At 46.9% G+C, this 14,858-nt stretch overlaps 1 protein-coding gene across 3 annotated transcripts in view; it reads right to left on the minus strand.

Annotated features, from left to right (window-relative positions):
* RUSC2 (RUN and SH3 domain containing 2) overlaps nt 1-14,858 on the minus strand; it is a 101,226-nt gene that overhangs the window by 69,376 nt on the left and 16,992 nt on the right. For all 3 annotated transcript variants that reach the window (XM_088473206.1, XM_088473207.1, XM_088473205.1), the window contains exon 2: nt 7,799-9,784. In XM_088473206.1, coding sequence (XP_088329332.1) covers nt 7,799-9,698 — 1,900 coding nt within the window. In that variant the 5' untranslated portion in view covers nt 9,699-9,784. The remainder of the gene's footprint in view (nt 1-7,798; nt 9,785-14,858) is intronic.

The following is a 14,858-nucleotide window of genomic DNA, read 5'->3' on the forward strand; positions in this document are numbered from 1 at the left end:
GCGCAAAGGCATCACTGTGTTCGCAAAGACCACGAAGACCCTTCGCAGAGTGATTGACAGGAAGTGAGCGTTTGGGGATGTTGATGGGGGATGGCTGGGGAAATGCAGGCGTGTCAGTGCATTTGAACGCCGTTACAGGGGCGTGCATGAATAAGCCGATGCGATGCCGTACACAGCCTGAGCTCTCACTGCGTACAGGAAGGCTAGCAATTTCTGAAGTAAGGTCTGACCATGTGTAATTGTGCATGAGGCTCCGATGTTACTTGATGGTACCAATGTTAGGCTGCGACAGCATTGCGATTGCAGTTATTAGCATATTTTCGCAGTGGGTCTGCGTGCGTAATCGCAGCTGCGTTCGCAATAGTGATCTGTAGTGAATCAGGCTCTAAGTTCGACTCGAAACCCCTAGATTCGGTTGTTGGTGGTTCTTTGAGATCCAGACCGATACATTTTTATTCCTTCTGATCAGTTACTGTGTTATATTGAAATGCTTCTATGTTTCATCATCCCATTACGGCACAGCGGACACTTTGTGCTGCAATATAAATAAAAGACAATATTAATACTGAATATTGAGGCCCTTGATGTGTACGACAGAGGTGCACGTGCTGTAATGCGTCACTGCGGAACGATCTGTCACCAGAGAAGCTAATAAGACGAGTTTGTCTGGGGTGCGGCTCCTGCTCTCTAATGACACAAACAGCTGTCAGATGACTGATGGATAAAACACACAGAGACCGGCTCTTCCTGCGCCTGACGTTCCAGGGATCTGCTACACAGAAAGTGCAGGACTTAGCAATACGCTGACCAGGGATGCGGCTTCTGGTAACTGTTATACCTGAGCTATATGGGTTCTATATTATGCATTTATTAAAATACAGTACCTTTTGCTTTCTAAGGAGTTATAGGAGTTTCCATGACAGAACATATTTCATAACATAACCAATATACCTGACATACAGATGTGTCCTTGGCTCATCTAGCCTCCATAAACAAAGCAGCGCGTTACGCCTGGCGTGAGTGCGCCACCGGCTCCTGTGCTACTCTGCTGGTGTCGGGCGTATTTTAAGTGAATCAGCGCAGTCTCCTGGATAGCATTGCGACTTAGACACAAAAAAGACGCCTGGCGCTAGCAGAGTCTCACAGGAACAGGCGCGCAGAGAGGGGCTGTTTGGCGCGATGGCAGCAAAGATGAGTGAATACACATCTGTAGCCCCCATATATATATATATATATATATATATATATATATACAACGGCAGTCATTTAGCTGGCTGACCCAATATTCAGTTTATATGGAGCTGGTGACAACAATGAGGCATGAGGCAAAATCAGGGGCGTATCTATAATGGGTGCAGGGTGTGCGGGGAACACGGGCCCCGCACCGCACACCCTGCACTCATAATATTACTTACCTCTTCGGAGTCCCACATATGCGCGGGGGTCCGATGCTGTAAAACGACTGGGAAATGGTTGCGACGGCCATTTTCCCATCGTTTGCGCATGCGCAGTACAGGTAAAATGGCCCCCACGGCCATTTTCCCGGTGACCTGTGCATACTCTATAGACTCTGGGCACACTCTAGTGCCCAGAGTCTATAACTCCGGCGCTGGTCGCGCACAGCTCAGTGCGCTGCCGGCTTCCGGCCGGAGAGGAGGGGGCCATTGTCGGAGACTGCACACGGGCCCCCTCCTCTCTAGAAACGCCCCAGGGCAAAATGTATCTAAACCCTCACTGATGTCACTAGTAAATCGATTTTATTACATTCTTATAAGTATTGGGTCACCCCACTAAATGGCTGAATCCACTGCTCATAGGGACTGGTCCATGCATGTTGGATTGGGTGCGGGATGCCGACGCTCCGGATCTTACCTAATCCACTGTCTACATTTCCACCATGTCGACATCGTAACATTCTGCACTGTTGGGGTCGACGTTATATGAATGTCGATATAGTAAATGTCGACTTACTGAATGATACCAAACAGTGGCGACTTCAGAGGTGTGGGTGCAGTGCAGTCCACAATTCAAATACAGGAGTCACACCAACTGCCACCCCAAACACTGCCAGACAGCGCCGGCCGGGACTCACTGGCAGTTGGTGTGGCTCCTCTATTTGAATTTTGGATTGCGGAAAGACAGTAAACTAACACTCAGAGAAAAGGAGCCGCTGAGAGGGCACACGGGGGTTCTACAGTGTCCTAGGACTGTAACAATCACTAGGTACAAAAACAAAGAGGAAGAAATTCGCTGTTGAGGGCACAGATTACATGTAAACAGACGCCCTCAGGGGGGGTTAATGGAGAGATGGCATCTCGCAAGTTTTAGCATTGTGCCCGCTCTGTAGCTGTGGGTGTAACTGGGTGGTAATGGGGGTGTTCGCACTTTGGATAAGTGGTGATAAGCGCGTGTCGTGTGCATGCAGGCAGTGCTGCCGCCTCTGCAGAGGTCTGCGTTCGTGGAGATCCGTCTGACTGATGATTTGCTCCACCTATAGCGCTGGTGTAAGTGCTCGCTGATAATGGTGGTAGCTGCTTCCACAAGTGGATGGATAGGGGTGGAGCAGTCACATACAGGTGAATATCCACATTTAGTTCCATGCACACAAGTGCAAGTGCAATTGCGTCCAATTTGTTCACATCTGACCCCAACACTCTCTCAAATTACCGTCCTATCTCCCAGCTCCCATGCCCCTCCAAGCTGCTTGAGAGACTTGTCTACACTCGCCTCACACACTTTCTAAACTCACACAACTTATTGGACCCACTTTAGTCCGGCTTTCATTCCCAACACTCCACAGAGACAGCACTGACTTAGGTAGTAAATGATCTGGTCACTGCCAAGGCTAAAGGCCATTACTCACTCCTAAATCTTCTAGATCTCTCTGCTGCTTTTGACACTATTGACCACTCTCTACTCATACAAACACTACAATCCCTAGGTCTTACTACCTATCTAATCGCTCTTTTGCTGTTCATTTTTCTGGCTCTGCCTCCTCTTCGCAACCTCTATCAGTTGGAGTACCGCAAGGCTCTGTCTTAGGTCCTCTGCTATTCTCAATCTATACCGCCTCTCTTGGCAAACTAATCCGCTCTTTTGGATTTCAGTACCATTTGTATGCAGGTGATACTCAAATCTACCTATCCTCCAAAGATTTATCTCCATCTGTATCGGTCCGTGTCACTGAATGTATTTCTGCCATTTCATCTTGGATGTCATCTCGCCACCTGAAACTTAATATTTCTAAAACAGAATTAATTATATTTCCACCGACCAAGAACAGTTACCAACCTGATCTCTCGATCACGGTTGATAACTCGACGATCCACCCCACCCCACAAGCTCGCTGCCTAGGTGTCATCCTTGACTCTGAACTGTCTTTTGTTCCCCACATTCAATCTGTCTCAAAATCATGTTACATACATCTAAAACACATATCCAAAATTCGACCATATCTCACACAAGACACTGCAAAAGCTCTGATCCATGCACTCATTATTTCCCGCATAGACTATTGCAATAGTCTCCTTACTGGTCTTCCTAAAAACAGGCTATCGCCATTACAGTCCATTATGAATGCAGATGCAAGGCTTATCTTCCTTGCCAAACGTTCATCGTCTGCTGCCCCTCTCTGTCAGTCCCTCCATTGGTTGCCGGTCTTCTACCGTATTCAATATAAAACACTTTTACTTACACATAAGGCCAAAAACCAAACCACACCAACATACATCTCTTCACTCATCTCAAAATATCTCCCAACCCGACCTCTCCGCTCAGCACAAGATCTGCGTCTCTCATCCCCACGCATTACTTGCTCCCATTCACGGTTACAGGACTTTCTTCAGGCAGCACCCACTCTATGGAATGTCTTACCACGCACAATAAGACTTACATCTAGTCTCCAATCCTTCAAGCGTTCCCTGAAAACTCACCTCTTCAGGCAAGCTTATTAGATTCCAGAACCGCCCACATAACCTTCATAGCTTCCATGTCTAATTACATCCCCTTTTACAGTCCACACACAATCTCACACATTGTCTTTCTCTCACATCCTCATGACATTTGGCTGACATTCCTGTGTGACTGGATCATGCAGCCAACCAAGAAACACTGCAGTCTGGCTGGACCAAAATGCAATATATATAGCACCTATCCTTGTGTATCAGTGCCTATTTCCTTATAGAATGTAAGCTTGCGAGCAGGGCCTTCCTACCTATATATCTGTCTGTTATTACCCAGTTTGTTCTATTAATGTTCCAATTGTAAAGCGCAACGGAATATGCTGCGCTATATAAGAAACTGTTAATAAATAAATAAATAATAAATCTGTGATCTGGGCCCTGAATGAGGAGACTGCATCAAAACTCACATCAGTAAGTTATGAAGATACATCAGTCCTGGGCAACCTGCGCCTCTGTGGGTATTGTGAAACTATAAGTGCCAGCATACCCTGCCAGCTATCAGCTAGGTGACAAAGCATGCTGGGGCTTGTAGTATCACAACACCTGGAGGTTGACACAGCCTTGTAATACTCCAGCGAATCAGAGTGCAGTGTTGGGACATGGCTGCTGCTGCGTGACCAGATGAACGATGTCTATGACCTCTATGGGAACGTCACGGCACTAAATGTGGATATTCACCTGTAGGGTACAGGCTGCAGGGCTTTTATTTCAAAGTGTTTTTTTCTAAGTGGTATTACATGCGCAGCATAATATAAAGAGTTAGACAGTAAATCTTACTAGCTTTATCCTCTGCAATCAGTGAGGGATGATGCTATGACTGATTTTCCCTTCTCATCTTGCAGGTAAAAGATCTATCGGCACCTGTCATCTGATATAGAAATACCAGCGCTGTTTGAATATACTGATATTCTAGGTATATTGTCATTAAATAATATCTGCATAATCCAGAGTGATTTAAGGTCTGGCTATATAACTATATATTAACTCCTAGATACATGGGATGCTGTTTAGGGTCTGTTTGTTTTTGAATTTTATGACTTGCATTTAGTGTGGGTGAGGTTACAGGGGGATGGGGGGTGCAATCAGTTACTACACATGTATGCTTTACTATATATTTAGTAGGGTACAGGCTGCATAAGTTTTATTTCAAAGCAGGTTTTTTTCTAAGTGGTATTACATGTACAGCATAATTTAAAGAGTTAGACAGGAGATAAACAGGAGGAACACAGGAGGACAACATTTAAAAAGAACTCTTTACAACTTTGAAACATTTGAAAAGGATCTTCTGAGCTTCTGGATACCCTGCAACTCAGCCACCAGCTTTCATTATAACCTGGACACACCTTTTACCAACACCCTGCTTCAGCATTGCAAGCAACTAGCAGTTAGTTTGCTGCACTTTAATTTTTGCATGAATGTTTTTCGACTCTACACTGTTTATATCATTCCTGTACTACTGTCAATGTATCTCTATGCCACTGTAGTATCTACCATTGTTTAACACCTATACAACTTTAAGAATACTTTATCCTAAATTTAAAGTCCTGCAACTTTAACAGCTCCAAACTCATTTTGTTTATTAGATATTATTGCAGTTGTGCCTTTACATCTAGATACCAGCACTGTTCTTCCTTTTATCTGATTTTTAGGCATTTTAACTGCACTGTTCCTGCACTCTCATCACTACTACTGCCGTTTCTCTCCCAATTCCCACATCTACACTATGGGGCATATTCAATTGGGGGCGAGAAAAGCAAAATCCTGCACATGCGAGGTTATTACTGCAGGTGCGGGATATTTGCTATACAATTAGGTGCCCGTTTTTTCCTATATTGAGCACTGAGAGGTTTTTATTTTGCGCACCTTCAGAGCACGACCAATTTTTCCTAAAATCCACAATTTTAGGAAAAAAGGTTGGGAAATGCTCTGGGACCCTGGCGGCACCACTCCTAATGACTAATTAAGCAATTGGAAATTTCCAATTAGCTTAATTAGTCTGTAATACTCACCTTTCGAAGTTGTGTCTTCTGCATCCATGGTCGGGACCCGGTCTCCTGCAGCAGCGGTGAGTATGTCAGTGTGTGTCAGTGTTTGTAAGTCTGTATGACTGAGTATGTGTGTATGAGTGTTGTGTGAGTGACCCTCGGTGTGTGGGCCCCTCCTCCGTGTCAGTGTACATCTCCCAGCAGCCCTTGTGCCTCCCCGCAGCCCCCGGGACTCCCTGCAGCCACCTGCTCAGTGAGAAGATGGAGGGGAAGCCACCGGGAGTCGCAGAGACCACTGGAGACCCCCAGCCAGGTAAGTGGAGAATTATTTATTTATTTTTACGCGGCGCGGGGTTTTCAGAGCTGAAAACTCCATAACCACTTTTTTTGAATTGGATACCGCGGGTATCGGGAGCGCGCATACAGGTGGTAATCCAAAATTGGGCACGAGGGGCGCAAGGTTTTTTCCTTGCTAAACCTCGCACCCAATTGAATATGCTCCTATGTCTCTCTTTTCTTCTGCTCCCCCCCTCACTCAGCAGCTACATCATTCTCTCCTGTACCAGCAGTTCCCATCTCTTTCATCCCTCAATAGTCTCCTCCACCTTCTCCTCCCTCCTTCCTCTCCTCTGTCTCCCCTCATCCCATCCAGTACTCTCCACCATATCTCCATTATTATTCACTCCTATTCCACCATGGTCCTGCTATTCCACCACTAAGCCCTGAACCCTCTTTTCTCCAAGTTACCTCTCCTCTTCACCCACACCACACTAAACCTCCACCTTGCCCACCACATGCTGTCAACCTTCCACATTCTGAAGCCCATCACATACCCACACCCTCCTTATCCCCCGGCTCTAAATTAGTCTCAACCCCACACTACAGCAACCCAAACAATCTCCTTCTTTTCTATCCTCCTAACTCTGTCCCTCTCTCCTGTGTCCTCTGGAAACCCAGTTCTGTCTATAATCAACTGGTCCCCGTCCATGACAGCTTCATCTCCAACCCCTTGAATCTCCTAGCCATCACCAAATCCTGGATTCACCCATCTGACACCACTTCTCCTGCAGCTGTCTCCTTTGGGGGCCTCACATTCTTTCACACTCCCTGGCCTGGAGGTTGCCACAGTGTTGGTGTTAGGGTACTTCTATCGTCTAGTCACTCCCACCAACTCTTACCTTCTAAACTCTTCATTTCATTCTTTCCATTCAATGCTCATGATATTCGCCTCTTCCAACTTCTTTGAGTAGCTGCCTTTTTTTGTCCTCCTGGCCTTAGCTCATAATTCCCTGATAATTTTGCTTCTTGGCTCCTAAATCTTCAAATGGGCTGTCAAGACCTCTTTCTTCCTCAAAGCTTTCCAGCGCTCATCCTAACCCACTACTCCATGTTCTTTCTTTACAATCTAGCCCATCTGTGTCACCTGTTTGTCTGCCCTCCCCTTTAGAATGTAATCTCTCACGAGCAGGGCCCTCTTCCCTCACCTGCTTCTCCTTCCCTTACTTATATTTTAATTTACAACGGCACCTAACATTTGGTTGCTGACACCCTGTTGCTTATTTAAGTGTTATGCAGCAATGTTTATAAATCATGTATTTGACCTGCATTGTCTGTACTGTTAATAACTATTTCTTGTGTGCTCATTTGTTTATGTACTTTGTAAGGCACTGCGGAACCCTTGTGGCACCATATAAATAAAGGATAATAATAATAATAACTTCTTGTACCTTTCTGAAAGCTCGGCGTACTAGAAAGACTAAATAAATAAAATAGAATTGACTTATCTGCACATCAGATTTTTGACAACACAAAAGGACAGTAAAGGACATTTATGCTCATATGTCTACTCACCATCTCCTTTCACTCTTGTATCTCTTTGGAGGAAGCTAAGTCCTGGGGCCGCGGAATCCAGGAGGTTGCACATCAAGGCTTGATCAACACCTAAACCAGTAGTTCCATAGGCCTGGTTAATGTTAGGAGTGGGATTTGGATTTGGGGCCTTAGGTTCCACACTGTCACTGGTGCAGCCCTCACATGTGCGACTCATGCAATGCAAGAAGGACATGGGTGGAAGGCTGTGACTCCTGAATTCTCCACGATTAGAGGTTCGACTGCTGTCATGATGGTATTCCTCCTCCAGAGAAGAGTCCCCGCTGGATCTAAATGGGGGGCTGGATCCATTCTTCTTCCTGCTCTTGGCTAATTCCATAAATGATGTGACTCTCTTGGGTGAGGATCCCTGGGTGTGTGCGGCCTGACCCTCACTTAATTTGACCGGACAACTCATCATACGTTCCAGTGAGCCTAGTCGATTAGAAGGGGTTTTGTCCAAGCTGCGGTCATAACTCCGAGATCGTTGTCTACCTGTATTAAAATTTGGTGGTGATACATTGACATAAACTTGCCCCTCAATTGTGTCCGACTTTGATCTTTCTATTAGGGGTTTAGGATCATCAGTGTCTGAACTGGTTTGTGGCTGCTGGAAAAGAAAATACTCTGTTGGCTGCACTGGACTCCCTTTGGTCTGGTCATCTGAGCAACTGGTAATAGAGGAACCTGCGGGGCTGGGAGAAGACTGAGATGACAAGTCACATGTGACCAATTTGTAGTAATTCTGGGTGGCCACCACAAGCCTGGCCTGGCTCTGAAAGCAGGAAGTTAGGTCTGAGCTCTCTCCATTACACGCCACTGAGTCGCAGTTAAGATGGTAGGAATTACAGTTGGCATCCAGTACAGGTGACGATGAGTGGTGGTGACACCCACATGGTTTTCCAGAGGCTTCTTGAACGTGCGAGTCACAAGACATCTTAGATTCTGTGGGTGAACTCTGCAGGTCAAGGTAAAATGCACCCGTGTCTGGGTGGCTGCAAAATGAAGAGTCACAGGAGAGGCTCCCAGAATTCAGGTTGGACCTAGGGTGCCCATTCATCTTGTTATATAAGGTACTGAAATTAACCAGAATGCCATCTGAGCTGTTGCAGGAGGAGTCACTCACATAACTCACCTGCTGGTCCATTTCCGACTGGCTGGAGGCACTGTAGCATCTGCAGTGCCTCAGTGGCTCTGAGCCACTACAGGTGCATTCTCTGCTCTGGAGAAAGTCCTGGTTTCCCAGGTCGGAACTCTGATTCCAATCTAAAGAGAAGTTAGGACCACCGTGATGATGCCAAGCCTGGTCCTCTATGATAGCTGTCGATGGTCCTGGGTTGCCATTGCTACTCTTCTGGAAGTCATCAGGTGAAGTCTTCTCTTCTTGTCCATCCACAAGTTCTGACCTGCTGGCCAATATCCATGGCTTTACGATGGGTGGTTTGTCATGGAGGTGGAATGGCGGCAAGGATAAATCCTGAAACTGAAATCCTGATTTCGGCCCACCAAATGTGCTGTGGAGATGGAATGACTTTTCCCTGTCACTGCTGCTTGATGTGCTGTTTTCATCTTCATCGTTTAGGAGGAATGGGTTATGGCGCTTCCTAGTAATGGAGCCCTGCCAGTCCTCCTCCTTCGTGCTATCCTTACCTTTCACTGTTGGCTCAGAAGCTTGGATTAAGCTGCTGTACACCAATGAGTCAGCCTGTGATAGGTCCCTTTCTGGGAGAGAGGTGGTTCTGGTGATTCCAAGGTCATTCTTGCTGTATGAGTGGGGTCTACTGGAAGTTGGACAGTACTGCCGGTCTGGCACCTGGCAGTGCACGAGTGGGATGTGATGGACAATCAGGGTTTCTCCAGCTAGCTTTGGCGGGCTATCCATGATCAGGCCAGTCACCTTCTAGGACATTGGGTATGATTACCAAGCGTAGGCTGGAGAAAGGTTGTACATATTAAATGTGAAGATACCTAAAAAGAGAAAAGGGAAAGGGGGACATTAATCATCTACAACCGAACAGGTAAGTTCCACAAATATAAATCATGCATTTTTTTTCAAGACATATAGAGGGCAATTCTATTGTTAGCAATGGCAGCGAGTTGTTGGCTTTCAGACCATTTCCAAAACAAATTGGTGGGGCCCCAGGATCTGTTTTTGGGGTACCGTGACTGTCAGATGTTTAAAACACTCTATTAGGAACTGCGTCCTTGGTACATTGACACCTGGTGTCTCAGAGAAATGGCACATGGGGCCCTAATAAAATAACACACATAAATTAGGGGCCCAACAATGGCGCACTGACACTTGGGGTCCTAGAACAATGAAACACTGACACTTGGTCCCAGAATAATGACACCTGGGGTCACAGAACAATGACACACTGACACCTGGGGTCCCAGAACAAAGACACACTGACACCTGGTCTCCCAGAACAATGACACACTGACACCTGGTCTCCCAGAACAATGACACACTGACACCTGGGGTCCCAGAACAATGCCACACTGACACCTGGGGTCCCAGAACAATGACACACTGACACTGGGGGTCCCAGAACAATTACACACTGACACCTGGTCTCCCAGAACAATTACACACTGACACCTGGGGTCCAAGAACAATTACACACTGACAGCTGGGGTCCCAGAACAATGACACACTGACACCTGGGATCCCAGAACAATTACACACTGACACCTGGGGTCCCAGAACAATGACACACTGACACTGGGGGTCCCAGAACAATTACACACTGACACCTGGTCTCCCAGAACAATTACACACTGACACCTGGGGTCCCAGAACAATGGCACACTGACACCTGGGGGTCCCAGAACAATGACACACTGACACCTGGTCTCCTAGAACAATGACACACTGACACCTGGGGTCCCAGAACAATGACACACTGACACCTGGGGTCCCAGAACAATGACACACTGACACCTGGTCTCCCAGAACAATGACACACTGACACCTGGGATCCCAGAACAGTGGCACACTGACACCTGGGGTCCTAGAACAATGACACACTGATACCTGGGGTCCCAGAACAATGACACACTGACACCTGGTCTCCCAGAACAATGGCACACTGACACCTGGGGTCCCAGAACAATTACACACTGACACCTGGGGTCCCAGAACAATGGCACACTGACACCTGGGATCCCAGAACCATGGCACACTGACACCTGGGATCCCAGAACAATGACACACTGACACCTGAGGTCCCAGAACAATGACACACTGACACCTGAGGTCCCAGAACAATGACACACTGACACCTGGTCTCCCAGAACAATGACACACTGACACCTGGGATCCCAGAACAATGACACACTGACACCTGGGCTCCCAGAACAATGACACACTGACACCTTGGGTCCCAGAACAATGACACACTGACACCTGGGATCCCAGAATATTGACACACTGACACCTGGGCTCCCAGAACAATGGCACACTGACACCTGGGATCCCAGAACAATGACACACTGACACCTGGGGTCCCAGAACAATGACACACTGACACTTGGGGTCACAGAACAATGACACACTGACACCTGGTCTCCCAGAACAATGACACACTGACACCTGGGGTCCTAGAACAATGACACACTGACACCTGGTCTCCCAGAACAATGACACACTGACACCTGGGGTCCTAGAACAATGACACACTGACACCTGGGCTCCCAGAACAATGACACACTGACATCTGGGGTCCTAGAACAATGACACACTGACATTTGAGGTCCCAGAACACTGACACACTGACACCTGGGATCCCAGAACAATGACACACTGACACCTGGGCTCCCAGAACAATGACACACTGACACCTGGGGTCCCAGAACAACGACACACTGACACTTGGGGTCACAGAACAATGACACACTGACACCTGGGATCCCAGAACCATGGCACACTGACACCTGGGATCCCAGAACACTGACACACTGACACCTGGGATCCCAGAACAATGACACACTGACACCTGGGGTCCCAGAACAACGACACACTGACACTTGGGGTCACAGAACAATGACACACTGACACCTGGTCTCCCAGAACAATGACACACTGACACCTGGGGTCCTAGAACAATGACACACTGACACCTTGCCTCCCAGAACAATGACACACTGACACCTGGGGTCCTAGAACAATGACACACTGACACCTGGGGTCCCAGAACAATGACACACTGACACCTGGGATCCCAGAACAATGGCACACTGACACCTGGGGTCCCAGAACAATGACACACTGACACCTGGGGTCCCAGAACAATGACACACTGACACCTGGGGTCCCAGAACAATGACACACTGACACCTGGGGTCCCAGAACAATGACACACTGACACCTGGGGTCACAGAACAATGACACACTGACACCTGGGCTCCCAGAACAATGGCACACTGACACCTGGTCTCCCAGAACAATGACACACTGACACCTGGGGTCCCAGAACAATGACACACTGACACCTGGGATCCCAGAACAATGACACACTGACACCTGGTCTCCCAGAACAATGACACACTGACACCTGGGGTCACAGAACAATGACACACTGACACCTGGGCTCCCAGAACAATGGCACACTGACACCTGGGGTCCTAGAACAATGACACACTGACACCTGGGATCCCAGAACAATGACACACTGACACCTGGGATCCCAGAACAATGGCATACTGACACCTGGGGTTCTAGAACAATGGCACACTGACACCTGGGATCCCAGAACAATGACACACTGACACCTGGGGTCCCAGAACAATGACACACTGACACCTGGGGTCCTAGAACAATGACACACTGACATTTGAGGTCCCAGAACAATGGCACACTGACACCTGGGGTCCTAGAACAATGACACTTGGGGTCACAGTACAATGACACGCTGACACTTAGGGTCACAGTACAATGGCATACTGACACCTGGTGTCATGGTAAAATAAATCCCATCCTATTCTATATGCCCGTATCCATTTGCTTTGATACTTTTGTCTGCGTACATTTGCTTTGTGGCTTCTCACATTAAGTACACAGGGGGGTAACACAAGTGATTAGACTAATGTTGTGCTCTCCAATTAGTGTATGACCCATTCATTTCTAGGTCCCATTCACGTTAAGGCTATAGTTTTTACGGGATGCGGTCAATATCTCGACTGCAGAGATTACGGCGGTCAGAATGCTGGCGCCAGAATCCCGATACCTGTCAGAATCCCAGCGCCGGGAATCCCGAAGGTAAGTAGCGGGGTTGGGGAGAGGGTTAGGCACTAGAGGGTAGGTTAGACACTAGGGGGGATAGTTAGGTTTAGGGTGCGGGGAGGGGGAGGTTAGGTTTAGGCACTAGTTGGAGGCTAGAGTCAGGCACCGGGGAGGGAGGGTTAGGGTAGGGAGATGGGGAGAGTTATGATACCGACCGACATGTGTCGGTATCCTAACCCTGTCAAGATGTCGGCTTCGGTATTCTGACGGCTGAGATCCCAAATCGCTCTCAGCCAGGTGATAGGTTTCTTTTGCTGTTCTGTATATATGTATGGGCATAACGCTGACAACCTCCTTTGTATAGAGGAGCCAATACATTAAGTATTGTGGCAGTATATATATATATATATATATACTGCCACAATACTTATATATATATATACTGCCACAATATATATATATATATATATACACCCCAGTTCCCAACACCAACAGTGTTTCCCAACTCTAGTCCTCAGCGACCCCTAACAGCGCAAAAGTTATACTGCACCTTCCTCCCTACGGTCCCCCTCCTGCAGCTCTGTGCGAATGTGGATATCCAGTGGCCCAGTATAGCCCCACCCTGCAAACTAAGGAGGGGACTCCTATCTACACCATCTGTTCCTGCAGATAAGCTGTTGGTGTTATTATTGTATGTATTATGTGCTACATTATTAATGATCCCTATTTTTGTTTTGCACAGTGCGTTCCATGATGATGTGCTGCTAATTATACACATTTATGTATGTATGATTCGGTGGTAGCACTAATACACTATTCAGCGGATACTTTACCATCTGGGGGGCTCTGTCTAACTCAAAGGGTATGTTCACTAACAGATCATTTTTTTAAACATGTGATTTAGCCCCAGAGACACAACATCGATTTAGATAGATTTACATTGATTTAAAATAAACTTATAGTACATATGCCCCCAAATCTTTTACTGCTCTGTACAGTAAATCGGGGGCCCCAGAGCAATAAGTAACCGTCCAGCATAGTACAGTACTACGGAGCCAGCCAATGATTACTACACGGGTCTCTGCCACAGATCAGCCACATGTGATGATACAACAGTGTTATATGTTATTATCCTGGTCACTGGCTACAAAGTGTCACTCAGTAGAGTGTGATCTTCTGTGTAATACACTGTATAAAGGACACAGGTTTGATGCTCATTAATAAGTTCTACAGACAGTAACCTTAAGGCAGAAGATACAATAGTCCATAGCAGAGGCTCACATCCTAATAACAGAGGGTAATACAATACTATGGGGTATATTTACTAAGGTGAGAGTTTTTAGAAGTGGAGATGTTGCCCATAGCAACCAATCAGATTCTAGCTATTAACTTCTTAAAGGTGCTAGATAAATGTTAAGTAGAATCTGATTGGTTGCTATGGGCAACAACGCCACTTAAAAAAAACCTCTCACTTTAGTGAATATACCCTTATGTGTGTCTGACACAACGCTGGTCTTATGCTGCGTACACACGGTACGATGGCAACGATCAGATAACGATCAGACGATCGTTGTTGATCTTCCTGCATGTGTTGTATGTTCATCCAACACATGCAGTAAACTCTTAACGACTATAACGACCCGCAAACTACGTTCATGGGTCACTATAGTAAGCAGGCTATCATGGTCGATATCGACCAGGTCTGCCTGCTTGCACAGACGACAGTAGTTGGTCGATAACGACCACACGTCAGATTTTAATGATAGGATCGTTATATATAAAATCTGACAGCTTATCGTACCGTGTACTCAGCAGTAC

The sequence above is a fragment of the Taudactylus pleione genome, unplaced genomic scaffold (genome assembly GCF_031769625.1).
Source record: "Taudactylus pleione unplaced genomic scaffold, aTauple2 ptg000131l, whole genome shotgun sequence".
Taxonomy (NCBI): Eukaryota; Metazoa; Chordata; class Amphibia; order Anura; family Myobatrachidae; genus Taudactylus; species Taudactylus pleione.